Genomic DNA, 17,337 nt, shown 5'->3' with positions numbered 1-17,337 from the left:
TTACAGGGAGTTCAGACAAAAGGTCAACATCACCTTCAACAACAACGACACCGTGTCCTTCGTGGAGAAGCGCAGCCTCCATTTCCAGCCCGATAAGTCGCAGGGCTCAGAGAGTGACTACATCGTACTGCCTAACATCTTGGTCCTGGTGAGACTGTGGTCCCTGTGTCAACCCCATGCCAACCCTGCTTGCTTCCTCCTGGCTTAGCCTTCAGGGGTCATCGAGCCAGGGCCACCTCAGCCTCACCGTCTCCATGGTGACCACCCCCTCCTTCTCATTGCCTTACGTTCCCATCTGAGACTCCGGGACCTCCACCGTGGTCCCTGGGGAAGCATGAAGGTCAGCGCCACTGGGGACCAGAGGGCAGGTGGGAGTCAGGAAGAGCAGGCATTTATTGAGCACGCTGTGTGGGGTCGCTGAGTCCGTCCCTTGGTGCATGCTGGGATCCACTCAACCCAGCTGTCCAGGGGAGGAAGCAAAAGCCAGGCAGAGGCGGGGAATTTACACAGGGGCCAGAAGGACCCTCCCCAAGGACAAAAAAATCCCAGATACCAATTGGGCCAGCGTTACCAAGGCAGGATCGGGTCCTGTGGTTAGTTTAGACACCACGGCTCTCGCTGGAAGTTTGAGAAAAGGGTACACAGTGGTTGGTAGTGGGGGACAGTCAAGGCATGATGTCACGAGGTAAGCATGACCATTCCCAGTGACACTAACTGGAGAGGTTGGAAGTGTGAACTTTGTGTGATTTTCATACTTTTTGGAAGAGTCTTCTGATCCACCCCACCCCCCCACCCTCACCCATAGGAAATTGTCAAAACCGCCAGTTTCCCTGCAGTTGAGGCAGGCCAGTGCTGACTGGATTTGCCCTTCAGTTACCTTGCCTCGAGTCTGTTTTCAGAGGTGTCCCCAGGGCCCCGATGGGGCTGGAGGGACGCTTTTGGTTTTTATTAATTTTTTTTTTAAGATTTATTTATTTATTATATGTAAGTACACTGTAGCTGTCTTCAAACACTCCCAAAGAGGGAGTCAGATCTTGTTAAGGATGGTTGTGAGCCACCATGTGGTTGCTGGGAATTGAACTCTGCACCTTTAGAAGAGCAGTCGGGTGCTCTTACCCGCTGAGCCATCTCACCAGCCCGGTTTTTATTAATTTATTATTACTATTATTATCATTATTTTGAGACAGGGACCCACTGGGCAGCCGTAGCTGCATCTCATTATGTAGACCAGGCCAGCCTTGAATTCACAGATCTGCCAGCCTCTGCCTCAAGTGCTGGTCATGAGCCACCACCCACACTTGGCATATTAATTCCATTTTTTAAAATTATTTATTTATTTTATGTATAAGAGTACACTGTAGCTGGCTTCAGACACACCAGAAGAAGGCATCAGATCCCATTACAGATGGTTGTGAGCCACCATGTGGTTGCTGGGAATTGAACTCAGGACCTCTGGAAGAGCAGTCAGTAGTGCTCTTAACCGCTGAGCCATCTCTCCAGCCCTTAATTCCATTTTTGATATTGAAAAAGCCACAGCATTCTGTGCTGGGCCAGCAGGATGGCTCAGTAGGTAAAAGGTGCCTGTCACTAAATCAGATGACCTGGCTTTAATCTCCAGGACCCACATGACTGCCTCATGTTGTCCTTTGACCTCTATACGTGCGCTATGGCACCCCTCAATAAATATAATAAAAGCCCTGTGTTGAAGGAGACCTGTAAGTGTCTATCGGTGGGTAGGCATCACGCGCTTGCTCGATAGAAAGAACCTGGAGACACCAGCCATGCGTTGCCCTGGAGGCGGAAAGTGGCTTTTGGTTGAATGGCCTTTGGGAAAAACCAAGAGCCCAGATGCTCCATACGGAGGAAGAGCAAACATGAAAACTATAATCTCAACTGGACCCGGGGCAATTAAACTCTGGGAGGGGGCTGTGGGGGGAGGGGGAGTAGATAATTCCGGGCTCCCAGTGTTGAGGTGGGGAGGGGACATGAGAAATGAGGTGGAATCCCTGTGAAGACACTGAGGCAGGAGGATGCCGAGTTCCAAGCCAGCCCAGACTACACATTGAGACCTTGCTGTAAAAATGTTCAAGAGGAGGCCACAGGGAGTCCCGGAGGCTTTCTTAATATGCTATGTTCCTAGGCTCGTGTTACTGATAGAGTAGGGTTCATATCCTAGCTATAAACGGGGTATCCAGGGGGCTGGCGAGATGGCTCAGCGGGTAAGAGCACTGACTGCTGTTCCAAAGGTATTGAGTTCAAATCCCAGCAACCACGGGGTGACTCACAACCACCCGTAATGAGATCTGACGCCCTCTTCTGGTGCGTCTGAAGACGGCAACAGTGTACTTATTTATAATAATAAATTAATCCTTGGGCCTGAGTGAGCGGGGTTGACCTGAGTGAGCGGGGTTGACCTGAGCGAGCGGGGTTGACCTGAGCGAGCGAGTAGGGCCGATAGGTCCTAAAAATTCAATTCCCAACAACTACATGAAGGCTCACAACCATCTGTACAGCTACAGTGTACTCACATACATTAAATAAACCTTTAAAAAACAAAAACCAAACAAAACAGGGTATCCATATCTTTGCTGGCCCCCTTCTGCGTTAGGCCTTCTCTTAACCTTGGCTCCAGCCTCACCAATTCTCTTGGCATAGGAGCCTCCTTCTCTGTGCCCCGGCTCTGCCGAGTGTCACTGGCTCCACCCAGGCCTAGGTGTGGCGCTACAGACACAGTGGCTGAGGAAGGCTTCCGGAGGTCAGGCCTAAGCTTCGTGTCTGCCTCTGAGTCCTTGTGGAGTTCACTCAATCTGAACCCGTCGTTGGGAGTTCTTGAGAGTACACGTTACCCTGGCAACAAGGACCAGAGAAAGGTCCACCCTGAGGGCCCGAGCTCTTTGCCTGAAGCCTGGTTGAAAGTTGGGGGATGGTGTCCCACCATGTCCATCACCCTAACCCCATGTCCTTGGCATTCCAGGGGGGCGCAATATTGATGGAGAACAAGCCTGCGAGCCTGAAGCTGATGATGACCCTGGGGCTGGTCACCATGGGCCAGCGTGCTTTTATGAACCGCACGGTCGGTGAGATCCTGTGGGGCTATGACGACCCCTTCGTGAATTTTCTCAACACGTACTTCCCAGACATGCTTCCCATAAAGGGGAAATTTGGCCTGTTTGTTGGGGTGAGTGTCTTCTGTCCCTTCAGAGAGTCAGGTTATCTCTCACGGACCCTAACTCGAACCAGCTTAAACAAAATTGGGAAATTATCAGCTCATATAAAAGGAGATGCCAGGATTACATCCAGGTGCGGCTTGATCCGGTTCAAGTGGGGGGATATGGCTGGGGTATAGCTTAGAAGATTTGAGGCGCAGCTTGGGGGGAGGAGGAGGACTGGGTCTTCAAAGCACACCTCTCAAATGTCCCCATTGCTGCGACTCAGAGGCACGCACTATTTCTCAGTGTTGACCTTTGGTAACCTGAGCTAAGGTTTGGTCTCTGACCCCTGACCCCAACTCTCTGGTTCAGCTCAGCTTTCTCTGTGGGGATCTACTGATGGGGTGTGCTTGCAGTAACATTACCCACACCCTCCAGGACCTGTTATTACCGAGTTCACGTGAGATTTACTACCCAGTGGTTAGAGCACTGGCTGTTCTTCAAGAGGACCCAGGTTCGATTCCCAACACCCACATGGCAGCTCACAACCCATCTGTAACTCCAGTTCCAAGGGATCTGATGCCCTCTTCTGGCTCACCCAGGCACTGCAGTGTAGGCGGTGCATAGACATACATGCAGACAAAAAGACTCAGACACATAAAATAAAAATATGTCCAATCTTGTGGAGAGGAGACTGGGTAAGGCACTGTGTCTCCCAGTGACCGGATGGGGACTCCATGGGGTGAACAGGTAACAAGGGCAGCAGGCTGAATGCCCAGTCTTAAAGCTTTTACAGATTCAGAGGCCCTGGGTTCTGTCTCCATCATTTATGCAGCGACAGTGAGGGGACATGCCCATAGCTGAAGAACATGTGGGCTTGTGCCTATGTCGAGATCTATGCCCAGGGCTAAAGGTGCTGTTCCCTGCCTGTCTGCAGATGAACAACTCCAATTCTGGGGTCTTCACTGTCTTCACGGGCGTCCAGAATTTCAGCAGGATCCATCTGGTGGACAAATGGAACGGACTCAGCAAGGTGAGCAGGAGGGGAGACGGTCCCCACCGACTGGGGCGGGGACTTCACCGGGACAAGCCTTGGCGGAGGGTGTCCAGGTCACCGGAGGACTTCACGGGTCCCACAACTCTCCCTGCGGTGTTTCTGTCGGGAACTCTTTACTCGTCTGTTCCTGAGCTGTCATTTCTAAGGCTGGCAGGAAGACATTCCCATAAAGATAAGACAATGAGGTCCAGCACCTTGACTAGGCCCACCCGGAAACCCCCAACGCTGCTTATAGAACCCAGCTTCCTGGCCATTTGCCCACCACCACGCCTCTGTGTACCCAGAGAAATGTGTTTTCCTTCCTTCTTCGAATACACAGAAATCCTGTCATGTGCTATTTTGCTGCTGGCTTTTCTCCTTAGGGGCATCTTTATGGATAATGTGTTTTTGTTCTATTGTGTTGTCCAGAGGCTCAGGTACTAAAGATGGAGCATAGGCCATGTGAATTCTTGACAAGGGCACCACCGCTGAGTTAGACTTCTGCCCTTCACTGGGGGATTCTAGGCAGATGTTCTACCACTGAGCCACACCCCCAGCCCTTCACTGGGGGATTCTAGGCAGGGGCTCTACCACTGAGCCACGCCCACAGCCCCTCACTGGGGGATTCTAGGCAGGGGCTCTACCACTGAGCCATACCCCAGCCCCTCACTGGGGGATTCTAGGCAGGGTCTCTACCACTGAGCCACAATTCCAGCCCTTCACTGGAGGATTCTAGACAGGTGCTCTACCACTGAGCCACACCCCCAGCCCTCACTGGGGGATTCTAGGCAAGGTCTCTACCACTGAGCCACACACCCAGCCCCTTACTGGGGGGATTCTAGACAGGGGCTCTACCACTGAGCTATGCCCCTAAATTTTTTTATTCTGAAATAAGGTGTCTGTGTATCCCAAGCTAGCTTCAAAAATTCAATCCTAGCCAGGCGGTGGTGGTACACACCTTTAATTCTGCACTCGGGAGGCAGAGGCAGGCAGATTTCTGAGTTCGAGGTCAGCGTGGTCTACAAAGTGAGTTTCAGGACAGCCAGAGCTACACAGAGAAACCCTGTCTCGAAAAATCAAAAAAAAAAAAAGAAAGAAAGAAAGAAAATTCAATCCTCCTGTCTCTGTTGCCTTGCAAGTGCTTAGTTCATAAACGTGTGTTACCACACGCAGCCAACAGCCATTCTTAGTGGGTGCTGTTCACTTTAACCAGCTGTTGTTTGATATGCATTGGTGTTTTGCCTGCATGTATGTCTGTGTGAGGGCCTTGGATCCCCTGGAACTGGAATTATAGACAGTTGTGAGCTGCCGTGTCAGTGTTGGGCATCGAACGTGAGTCCTCTAGAAAAACAGCCAGTGCTCTTAACCACTGAGCCATCTCTCCAGCTCCTAATCAGCTCCTTTCTCGTATGAGAAGGCTGGTTGAGAGTTCTTACTGCAGAGAGGAAAGTGCATCGTTTAGTTTTGTTGTTGTTTTGTTTTGTTTTTGAAGCAGGATCTCCGTGTAGTCCTGGCTAGTCTGGAACTCACTATTGTACAGATTACTTAACTGAGTCCCCAACACTACTGTATGTTCCGGCCCCACTGTGGGGAGCAGGAAGCTGGGCCGGATGCTCTGTGCACACAGCCTGCTCACAGGCTTGGATATGACCACATCTGCACTAGGGCACACACACATTGGGTGCAGGCCTTGGCTGTCCCTCAAGGCTATGTCTCATCCTCTCCTGCAGATCGACTATTGGCATTCGGAGCAGTGTAACATGATCAATGGGACTTCCGGGCAGATGTGGGCACCCTTCATGACACCCGAATCCTCGCTGGAATTCTTCAGTCCAGAGGCATGCAGGTAACTCCTGTGAAGGGACCCCCTGCCTCCTACCAGAAAAATCTGCTTCTGAGAAGGTTTAGGGTCCACTCAGGTAGCTCCCAGGGAGTGTGCTCAAAGTGTCTGGCCCTCTGTGTACCATGGCCTCAGTGGTTTTTCTTGTCACTGTGACAAAATACCTGACAGCGGTGACTTTCGAGGTCTCTGGGGGCTCAGTCTTGGTGGCAGTGGTGAAGGGTACTGGTAGGAAAGGGTTAAAGTCTTGCAGCTTGGGCTCCACCAGCCCCAGAGTCCCAACTGTGGCCTGGGAAGACATGGTGGGTCTTCAGAGACCCATTCCCAGATAGTGCCCTAGCCTGTGCTCCATTCAGGCCACACCAGAGACGACCTCGGCCTGGGGACTCACTAGGCTGATCTCTGAGCCAGCCCTCTGCCTCTCTAGCTAACACAGGCAGCCATGCTTCATGCCAGGTGTGAACATAGCCATGACGGGGTGGGCAAAGTCTGTGTGCTTTGGTGGACTTTCAAAAGCAGAGCTTCGTTATTTTTTTTTTTTTGCATGTTATTTATTACTGTTTTTTAATTATGGGTATCTGTGTGTGTATGCACATGAGTGCAGGTGCCTGAGGAGGCCAGCAGAGGGCGTCAGATCACCTGGAACTCCTGTAAGGGGTGGCTGTGAACTGCCCTACGTGGGTGGATGCTGGGAATCGAACTTAAGTCTTGCTCTTAACCACTGAGCCACCTCTCCAGCCCATTTATTTATTTTGTGTGTGTGTGTGTGTGTGTGTGTGTGTGTGTGTGTGTGTGTGTGTGTGTTTGTGTGTATGCTGATAATGGAACCCAGGTCTTAACACACACTAAGTAAGTGGTCTGACACTGAGTCATGCCACAGACCCTAAATGGGATTTCAGCCTGGCAGAATCGTGTGAGAGCAGAGTGCAGACCAGGTGTCTCTTTCCTTCAGTCCTTCATGGGGTCATCTCCAAAAACAAAGGCCTCTTCTTACACAGTCACAAGGATCGAAATCAGGGAATTTAACATAGCCCTAATAAGAGCCTATAAGCGAGTGCTGCTGCATAAAATAAAACAAAAACAAAAACAAAAAACCGTGCTTATAATTTCAGATTAGGGGCCATCTTTGTGGCTGGAGGTGGGGATCAAAGCAGGAACTCCAGGCATCTAGTCAATCCACTTACAAGAACAGAGAGTCACACTGAATGCACTCATGCCTATGCCTCAGATGGCTGTCTCCATTCTTACACAGTCTATGAGCCAAACCTAGGGAATGGTGCCACTCACAGTGTGGCTCTTCCCACATCAATTAGGGAATCCAGACAATTTCTCTGTAGGAGATTCTAACTATGTTCAATTGACAAAACTTACCACCACACTGTGTGAAAATATTTTCTGAAAAGGGCTTTTGCTTAGTGTTGAGTCTTAGAAATCTGGGTGTCGGCCAGGTGTGGCATTGCTTGCCTTTAATCCTAGCACTCAAGGCCTCAAGGCAGAGGCAAGGGAATCCTTGTGAGTCTGAGGCCAGCCTGATCTACATATCCAGTTCCAGGCTAGCCAGTGCTACATTGAGACATTATAGGACTACATAAAGGAGGGAGAGAGGAAGGGAGGGAGGGAGGGAGGCAGGAGAGGAGAAAGAGGGGGTGGGGGTGGGGAATGTCTTGTCCTCTTTTTTTGGTCCATCCCAATTGGTTCCCTCTTGTTTTGTTTTGTTGTTTTGAGATGGGGGTCTCACTGTGTAACCTGGCAAAAGTATCCTCCTGCCTCAGTCTGCACAGTCCTAGGATTAAAGCCAGGAGCCACCACACCCAGTGCTGCCCTGGACTCTCTTTGTTTTGAGGATTGAGCAGACATGTGTGTGTCGTGGTGCTGACCGTGGACAGTGTGGGTCACCCGGGCCGTGTTTCCCATCAGAAGAGTGTTTGAGGCCAGACAGTGGGGGTGAATGGATGGAGAGGAGTCAGGGTGGACAAGGGAGACCGGGAGAGCTGAAGTCTGGGCTGAGGGAGAGGTGGGATGCGGAGGTTCAGGAAAGAGCACCTAGGAGGCCCCTGGCAGGAGGTACATGAGTCAGGAAGTGGGGAGGGAAGCTGTGGATAGCATCGCATTGCACGGTGACTGCAGGGCCATGGGAGTTGCTCATCCCTCTACATGCACAGGAGTCCATCGCCCAAAGCCTTGATTTCCACAGTCTCCAGCTCTCAAGCCCCTATCAAGAGAGCATGGCCCGTCGTTGTTAATGTACTGGAGCTATGTAAACTTCAGATTATCTCAGGTGACTGAGGACAGCTACTGCAGACATGTGCTATGCATGTTTTGGCCTTTCTTTCTTTCTTTCTTTCTTTCTTTCTTTCTTTCTTTCTTTCTTTCTTTCTTTCTTTCTTTCTTTCTTTCTTTCTTTCTTTCTTTCTTTCTTTCTTTCTTTCTTTCTTTCTTTCTTTCTTTCTTTCTTTCTTTCTTTCTTTGGTTTTTCGGGACAGGGTTTCTCTGTGTAGCCCCGGCTGTCCTGGAACTCACTCTGTAGACCCAGGCTGGCCTCGAACTCAGAAATCCACCTGCCTCTGCCTCCCGAGTGCTGGGATTAAAGGCGTGCGCCACCACTGCCTGGGGCTGCTACCGTACTGTTATGAATCATAACGTAAATGTCCGCATTTCCCAGTGGGCTTTTTGTGGGGGGTCGTGACCCCCAGGTTGAGAACTTCTGGCCTAGGACATCCCAGCCAAACTGTGCTGCATTCTGGTTTTTACCTTGCCTCCTTGTGAGGTTGGATTGGTGAGTGGGGAGCCAAAGGAGTGGGCAAAACATTGAGGGACCGCTGAAGTTTCCTCAGCAACAAGTGACTAGTGTGATTGGGGGGTCCCGTGGTTTCCTCTGCAGGGGTGCCCCAGCCTCTGTGCTCAGGGCACAGTTCTCACCCTGCCTCCCCTCTGCAGATCTATGAAGCTCACCTACAACGAATCAAGGGTGTTTGAAGGCATTCCCACGTATCGCTTCACGGCCCCCGATACTCTGTTTGCTAACGGGTCCGTCTACCCACCCAACGAAGGCTTCTGCCCGTGCCGCGAGTCTGGCATTCAGAATGTCAGCACCTGCCGGTTTGGTGAGTGTCTTCCAAGTGCTCCCGGGCTCCAGGCTGAGGTGAGAGGTGAGAGGGTGGTACCGGGATTTTTATCTGCTGCCAGCTTGCTGTCCCATTAATCTCTGGTCTCTGCACCCCTGATGATCTCAGTGCTAAAGGCAACTGGAGAAAGATAACGCCACCCTGATAAATGTCCCACCGGCACGCGGTATCCACACGCCGTGTCGCTCCGAAGTCCGAAGGGTCCTGCCCTGAGGTTAAGATTCCATCAGTGGGCACTGCTTCTGGCCCAAGGAGAGGAGTCTGCCCTCATCTTCTTCCTGCTTCTGGAGGCACCACATTCCTTGGCTCGTGGTCCCTTCCTTTCCCGACCTAGCATCCGGCTTGAGACTGGGTAGCGCGTTATGGCCCAAGTTCGCTTCTAACTCGCGCATCCTTCCTGCCTCTGCCTTCAGAGGTATGGGGATGGAAGGCATATACCCCGACACCAGATCCCCCCCCCCAAAAAAAAACACTCCGTTCTATGACCTCCTCCTCCTCCTCTGCCCAGCCCATAGTTTTCAGGACCCCAGAGACTGACTGGGTGGAGGCCACTGTGAGACTAGGGTCTGCTTGACACCTGGTCTGTGGTCTTGGTCTTTGCCCACTGGGACAAGGCTGGAAACATTTCCCTGTGGCCATTCACCTGCTGGGAGCAAAAGCAAGAGCCCTGCCCTTCACTCAAACTGGCCACGCTCTTATTGTGTCAGACTCTCCCCTTCAGCCGAGTTGGGTGTGAATCTTGGTACTGGCTGTGGCCCCCTGGCACATCTGCTCTGTGTTCTAATCCTGGGCGGGACCCTGAGGCTATTGCTCAAGTCTGTAGACTTGAGTGTGAGCTCTGTGCCTCACCCCTCACCGGGCTGTCAGACCCAGGCTGCTCTCAGCACCTCCCACACAGTCTCTCTCCTTCCCACCCACCTTCTTCCCGTGTCTGCCACTCTGGGCCTCTTGCTCTCTCGCCAGCTCGTATTGCACCAGATGCCAATCACACTCAAATTGAAAAGCTTCCTCTGATCCTGATCAGATCCTCACACTCTCTCTGATCTGCTGTCCCCTCTGGCTCTCCAGCCGCTCTTTGTACATTCTTCCTGTTGCCTGCTCATGGCTGTCGACATTATTTATTGACCCCTCCCCGGCTTTTCTCCTCCTTGGACTGCAGATCCTATGGCCATGTCCCAGTAGGAACCCGGGAGTCAAACTTCTAAGGCAGAACCCTACGCAAACGTGGGGTCCAGGGCTTGCCTGCAGGTGGGACGTCTCACTCACAACTGCAGCTCCGCCTTCCCCTCCGTGGCTGAGCTGCTACTCCTTGTACGGGCAAACATCCCAGGGCTTGGTTCAACTGGTCCAGCTCTGGCCTAGTCATTAGGCTGTGCTGATTGCCCAAGCAGGGTCCCACACACCGCAGGGGCAGCAACAGGCCCACATCCCACAGAACTCTGCTGTCAGGGACAGAATTTCAGGTTGTGAAAGAAAATCTAAGTGTAGTTGTGTCTGTAGCTTGTTCTTTTCAGGTTTTTTTTTTGGGGGGGGGGAGACAGTGGGTTTAAGGGGTGTGTGTGTGTGTGTGTGCATGTGGAGAGAGGTATATGCAGGTGCATGCATGGATGGAGACCGGAAGTGGGTGTCTTCCTTCATCACTCTCTGTTTGTTTGTTTGTTTGTTTATTGACGCAGATTTTTCAATCACTAATCCTGGATCTTGGGAGGTCCAGGGATCCGCCTACCTGTCTCTGCCTCCCAGTTACAGATGTGACAATGCGGGGGACCCGGAATTCGGGTCCCCAGGCTTGCACAGGAGGCTCTTAACTGACTGAACTGTTTTCCCAGCCCCCTAAAGCTTGCCCCTTGTAAATGGGGGGAGAACTTTAAGAAAGGGAAAGAGGAACAGGGATTCGAGAGATAGGGAACATGGCCATGTGACCAGCAACCCCACAAAGAGGCAACTCTTGCCACACCCAACATCTCCCCTTCCTGCCCCTCCTGCCCACTGGCCTGACTTTTGGTCTCTCGGCTCTCTGCCTGGCATTACTGTTTACATAGATGGCGTCACAACCGCGTTCTTTCTCCCTCCCGTTCCCTGGTGCCTCCGGCTGTCATAATTATATGGTAAATCTGCGAGATAGCGGCTGATAGCCTAGATTGTTGGGTGGTACTCCATGGTGGGGCTAACTCTGCTTGCCTCACTCCTCCCTGGCTCACAGAGCTTTCTTTTGGCATGTCACCATTGCAAAGGTGCTTCTAGAACATTCTCGAACCTGCTGGAGGAGGAGTGCACCCGATTTCGAATTTCTGTGGCATTTTATCTGAAGATAAAGAATGCACATAGGTTTCCCTTTCTGGGTCACGAGACTTTCTTGGACTCAGGACTCCCCATGTCTCCTGTCCTTGTCTTGGGAGCACCTTGGATCATCTTTCCTGAAGTGGTCCTTAATCACCACTCAGCTAATCCTGAGCAGCTAAGTCTGGATACACGGGCCATAAAGCTATAAATTAATTATACTTATTGCCCGGGTGCGTCTCTTGGAGGGTGTTTGGAAATCAGAAGAAAAGATGAGACACACCTGTTGCTAGAAAGCCACACGGGCGTGCCACCTGCAGCAGGTCTGTGCTGGCAGCCGGGACGTTCTGTTGGAATCTGTGCTTCCAGATTAGGTGGGGGCTTCATCTCCCCGGACTCCATGGCATCCCTCTGAAAGAAATGGGGTTCTGTCTGGTCTTTGCTGGGGTCTCCTTTCATAGTTTGGTTGGAAGGGTTGGGTCGGGTTTTCCAAGTAGAACGCAGCGTATCTCAGCGTGACTTTAGGGGGTCCATGGAGGTGACATTAGGCCTCAGGGACTGATCAAGTCTCTTTTCTGTTCTGTTGTATCCTTGGTGTTGTGTTCTCATGAGGGCTTGAAGGCCGCCCTGAGGAGCCTTTGCCTGTCTTTTCTGTCAGGACCAGGTGTCTCTCTGGAGCCTCGAAGGTTCTAGGGTTCACCTGAATTCTTAATGATCTGGGCTCTCGGCTGCATCTCTGCCCACGCGCACCTTCTGGCTAGGCCATTTGTCTGCCAAGCCTGCCACAGATGCAGCACTCTTGGATCTGACACCTGCACTTGAAGATGCCCACAGCAACCGGTTCAGGGGTTGGGAGCAAGAGGTAGGGGTTGGGGGACCTCGAGCAGTGGATACCCTGGAGACCAGACACGGATGGAACTCAGAGATCCACCTGCCTCTGGCTCCCAATTAAAGGGGCATGCTAGCCTGGTCTGGCTTTGGATTTTAAAGATTTATTTTTTTAAAAGGTTTATTGTTTATTTTATTTATGAGTACACTGTAGCAGTAGCTTCAGACGTGCCAGAAGAAAGCATCAGATTCCATTGTAGATGGTTGTGAGCCACCATGTTGTTGCTGGGAATTGAACTCAGGACCTCTGGAAGAGCAGTCAGTGCTCTTAAACCACTGAACCATCTCTCCAGCCCCGATTTATTTTATTTTTAATCATGTGATGTGTATTCTCTGTTTGTTTTGTGCACATAAGCGCTGGGCCCTGCAGAGACCACAGGTGTCAGATCCCAAGCTGCTGGAGTTTCAAGCGGGTTCTGAGCCTTCTGACGTAGGTGCTGGGAACTGAACCAACATCCTCTGCAAGAGCAGGAACCCTCTTAACTGCTGAACTGTCTCTCCAGCCCCCAGGATTCTCCACCTTTAATTTTAGAGTTCGTGGAATATAAAGGCTTAAAAACAGAACTTTCTTCTTTCTTTCTTTAAAGATCTTTTTATTTATTTTATATATGTGACTACATTGTCAATTTCTTCAGTCACACCAGAAGGCGGCATCGGATTCTATCACAGATGGTTGTGAGCCACCATGTGGTTGCTGGGATTTGAACTCAGGACCTCTGGAAGAACAGTCAGTGTTCTTAACAGCTGAGTCATCTCTCCAGCCCTGTTTGTTGTTGTTGTTTTTTTTTTTTTTTTTTTTGGAGACAGGGTTTCTCTGTGTAGTCTTAGCTGTCCTGGAACTCGCTATGTAGGCCAGGCTAACCTCGAACTCAAAGATCTCCCTGCCTCTGCCTCGTAGGTGCTGGGATTCAAGGTGTGCACCACCAGGCCCAGCTAAAACACAATGTCCCCAGTGGATCTGTTGCCCTGGAGCTTCTGTGGCCTCCCCAGGGAGACTTGGAACTCACCAGGCCCTCCTTGTCCTGAGATCTCTAGGCTGAGTCACTTTGGTTGGTTGGTGGTAAAGTCCCACCTCAGGGTCCTGGGTGGGAATCTCTCAGTGGTGCTGTCCCTTCCATTCCTGTGATGTCAGGGACCCACTCATGTGTACCCCTGAGCTACAATGTCTCCAAAAGCAGTCTGTGTGCCTGGCTTGTCATTCAGACTCCGCTGCCACTCCTAAATTCTTAGGAAGTTCATTTTCCTTTCCACCTCCATCTCCCATGATTCCCTGCTGCACCTCCAGACCTGGAGGGGCCGGCCAGTGGTGGCGCACGCCTTTAATCCCAGCACTTGGGAGGCAGAGGCAGGCAGATTTCTGAGTTCGAGGCCAGCCTGGATTACAGAGTGAGTTCCAGGACAGCCAGGGCTACACAGAGAAACCCTGTCTCGGAAAACAACAACAACAACATAAAAGAACCAGACCTGGAGGGGTGGGGGGGTTGAAAATCTGCGTCCAAGCTCTCACCTCTGCCACTCTCCCTCCCAGAATGCCTTTCCCTTGCCGAGTAGCAGCTGCTCTCTCCCTTCCTCCACCCACCCACCCACCCCCAACACTGGAATCGGCCACTCTGGCTCCATCCACCGTCCCCGGGTCCTGTGTGTGTGCTCAGCTTGGTCCCCAGTATTAGCATCCCTGCATCTCTGGCAGGCCAGCGTGACGCTCCCATCTTCTGACGCCTCTCTTCCCCTCCTCCAGGTGCGCCTCTATTTCTCTCCCACCCCCACTTTTACAACGCCGACCCTGTGCTGTCAGAAGCTGTTCTTGGTCTGAACCCTAACCCCAAGGAGCATTCCTTGTTCCTAGACATTCACCCGGTAAGCTCTGTGTCCTGCTAGTGGCTGGGGCCCGTTCCCATAGATTGCCACTGGCCACTGGGCACTCACCCCAACCCACCACCCCCAACCCCCCCAGGACAGAGCGGGTTCCAACCGAGGCACGGGAGTTCAGTTCCTTCCACAGCGGCTGCTCCTAGAACTTCGAGTCATCAAAGTCTTACTTTACCCCTGTTCCAGAGTTCAGTGATATCATTACTTTTTTTTTTTTAATTGGGGCCTATAAAAAAGATATAAGATAGTAAATTAATTAAGACATATCAGCCGGGACGTCTCCTTCACCGGAGATACCCTTGGCAGTGTCAAGACACTAAAGATTTGAAGACATCAGCATGGGCCACAGTGTCTCACAGAGAAATCAGGGTGAGGAATCTGTCCTATGTTAACCTCTCTCTGCCTCTGGTCACTGAAAGATGTGTCCAGTCCAGGTTTATGTCTTCACTGTTCCTCTAGGGACCCTCTGAGTTCCTGCCCTACATAAACACCTGTGATGCCCTGAAGGCATTTCGTGAGAAACTTTTTTTGTTTTACTGGGTGGAGATGGAAGCCTGGGTTTTGAACACACACGGCCCCAGGCTCTGATTCAGAGCTGAGCTGTGCCTGCAGCTGGCCTTGAACTTGCAATCCTCCTACCTCGGGGGTCCAAGTGTGTCTTCCCACCTGGCTCACAGCTGAGGGTTCTTGCAGAGGAAGTGTGGGCACATGGGGGGAGGGGAGTCATCTGAAGTCTTCCCTAGGTCGCGCCTAGTTCCCCAAGAAGGAACTTGACACGGGGGTGTTTTAGGTCAGGACAGTCCCTCAGAATAGGGGGAGCTGGTTGTCGACTGGGGACCTGTCCTGTGAGCGGGCTGGAGCGGGCTGGAGCGGGCTGGAGTGGGCTGGGGCGGGCTGGGGCGGGCTGGAGCGGGCTGGAGCGGGCTGGGAGGCTCCCACACACAGTCTTACCTCACTCCTCACTGTTTTATGCTCTAGGTCACTGGGATCCCCATGAACTGTTCAGTGAAGATGCAGCTGAGCCTCTACATCAAATCTGTCAAGGGTATCGGGTGAGTGGAGTTGGGACGGGAGCTTCTGAAAGCTTCAGGGGCCCGGAGGCTTCAGCATTCATTGGTGGATGCAAGGCATGGCACAGGGTGGCGCCCAAGCGTTGGGATCCGTCCACCTCTTTTCCTGGGATGGCGTCATTGCTCTGGAGGAGACTCAGACCCAGGCTGCATCCTGACACTCCATCCTCCATGCCTCGGGGCTCTTCTGTCATAGTCGCATTGGTCACGTTGTCTCCCCACAGTAGAATGGATTTGCCTGCTTGTGTGTCTGTGCACCATGTAAGTGTCAGAGTGGCAGAGGCCAGAAGAGGGCATAGGATCCCAGGGACCTGGAGATAGACAGAATTGTGAGCCACTGTAAGAGTGCTGAGAATTGAACCTGGGTCCTCTAGAAGAGCGGCCAATGTCCTCAACCACTATTCCCTGGGTTTACTTTATGTTTAGCTTTGTGTAAGTGGGGCTGGAGAGATGGCTCCATCGGTTAAGAGCACTGACGGCTCTTCCAGAGGTCCTGAGTTCAATTCCCAGCCACCATGAGGTGGCTCACAACCACCTGTAATGGGATCTGATGCCCTCTTCTGGAGTGTCTGAAGACAGCTGCAGTGTCCTCATGCAAAGAAAATAAATAATTCTTTGAACAAAAGGACCCACGCGCTGGTCACTCCTCAGCATCACAGGTCACACGCCTGGGAACCACTGAGAAGGGCGTGGCTGAGGAAGAGGAAGACTCTGGTCCAGGAATCACCGGACTCAGCTAGGCTCCTGTACACACACACACACACACACACACACACACACACACACACACACACCGGGACCTCGTGCATGCTAGAAAACACTCTTTCACTGAATTACACCCCAGCCTTCTTCACTCCTTAGGTTTCGCTAGATTACCCAGGCCGCCCTTGAAATCCCTCTATAGCCCATCATGGCGTTAAACCTATGCCACTTGATCTGGCTCAGCCGGGCTCTTGAAACCAGAGGTCAAAGTGGACTGGCTAAGGGCTTGAGTTCCTGAGGTCAGCGTGGCCAAACATTGATTTGTTCCACTGCCTCAAATACTCTTTAGAAATCTTTATAGATTTATGGAGAGGTGTCAGAGACGCAAGCACATCTTTGTTCCCTGTCCCCGGTGCATCCAATACTGTCAGCTTCTGGCAGTATCTGTCACAGTAAGGAACCAGAGTCTAGTGCGGTGTTATTGCTACAATCACAGCTCCTCAGCACGGGATGCAGCCCGCTCACGTCTCCCACCCGGCTCCTGTGGCTGTGATGGGTTTTTTGTTTTTGTTTTAAATCTCTGTTTCTTGTTAGTGTTGTGGGTTTGGGGGGTTAGCTTTGTTTGTTTGGAGGGAAGGGTGGTTCATACAGAGGCCAGAAGAAGATGCCGTGTGTCCCGTTTCATCCCTCTTCCCTTGTGGCAGGATTTATCACCACAGCCCCAGCCAGCTTCTGCCTGGCTCAGCCCTGGGGTCACAGATTCAAAGCCACACACAGCTTTTAGCCTGGGTTCAGGGATCTGACCTTAGGTTCATTTGCTTGAGGAGCAGATGCTTTCCCCACTGCACCATCCCCAGCACGGTGACAGTTTCTCCTGTAGCTTCTGGGGTGTTAAAGTACTTGCTGGACATGGGCGTGTGTGGTATGATCAGGTTCCCTGTAGGTAGCAGCAGGGGCAGCCACCCAGGCGTCAGTGGGAGGAGACTCATTATTACTTTTATTATTATTATTACTATTTGGCTTTTTGAGACAGGGTTTCTCTGTGTTAATAGCCTTGGCTGTCCTGGAACTCACTTTGTAGACCAGGTTGGCCTCAAACTCACGGAGATCCACCTATCTCTGCCTTCCCAAGGGCTGGGATTAAAGGCATTGTGCCACCACACCCAGATATTATTATTTATTTATTTTATTTTATTTCATTTTTTTAGTTTTTCGAGACAGGGTTTCTCTGTGTAGCCTTGGCTGTCCTGGAACTCACTCTGTAGACCAGGCTGGCCTCGAACCCAGAAATCCACCTGCCTCTGCCTCCCAAGTGCTGGGATTAAAGGCGTGCGCCACCACCGCCCGGCTTATTTATTTTATTTTTTAAAAAAGTCCA

General features: G+C 51.6%; 1 protein-coding gene across 3 annotated transcripts in view; it reads left to right on the top strand.

The window, feature by feature from the left end:
* Scarb1 (scavenger receptor class B member 1) overlaps nt 1-17,337 on the top strand; it is a 64,304-nt gene that overhangs the window by 38,791 nt on the left and 8,176 nt on the right. For all 3 annotated transcript variants that reach the window (XM_021222710.1, XM_021222709.1, XM_029533717.1), the window contains exons 3-9: nt 7-148; nt 2,975-3,178; nt 4,087-4,182; nt 5,916-6,031; nt 8,963-9,129; nt 14,057-14,175; nt 15,166-15,239. In XM_021222710.1, coding sequence (XP_021078369.1) covers nt 7-148; nt 2,975-3,178; nt 4,087-4,182; nt 5,916-6,031; nt 8,963-9,129; nt 14,057-14,175; nt 15,166-15,239 — 918 coding nt within the window. The remainder of the gene's footprint in view (nt 1-6; nt 149-2,974; nt 3,179-4,086; nt 4,183-5,915; nt 6,032-8,962; nt 9,130-14,056; nt 14,176-15,165; nt 15,240-17,337) is intronic.

The sequence above is a fragment of the Mus pahari genome, chromosome 23 (genome assembly GCF_900095145.1).
Source record: "Mus pahari chromosome 23, PAHARI_EIJ_v1.1, whole genome shotgun sequence".
NCBI classification, from domain to species: domain Eukaryota; kingdom Metazoa; phylum Chordata; class Mammalia; order Rodentia; family Muridae; genus Mus; species Mus pahari.
This window is presented reverse-complemented; position numbering and strand designations above follow the sequence as displayed.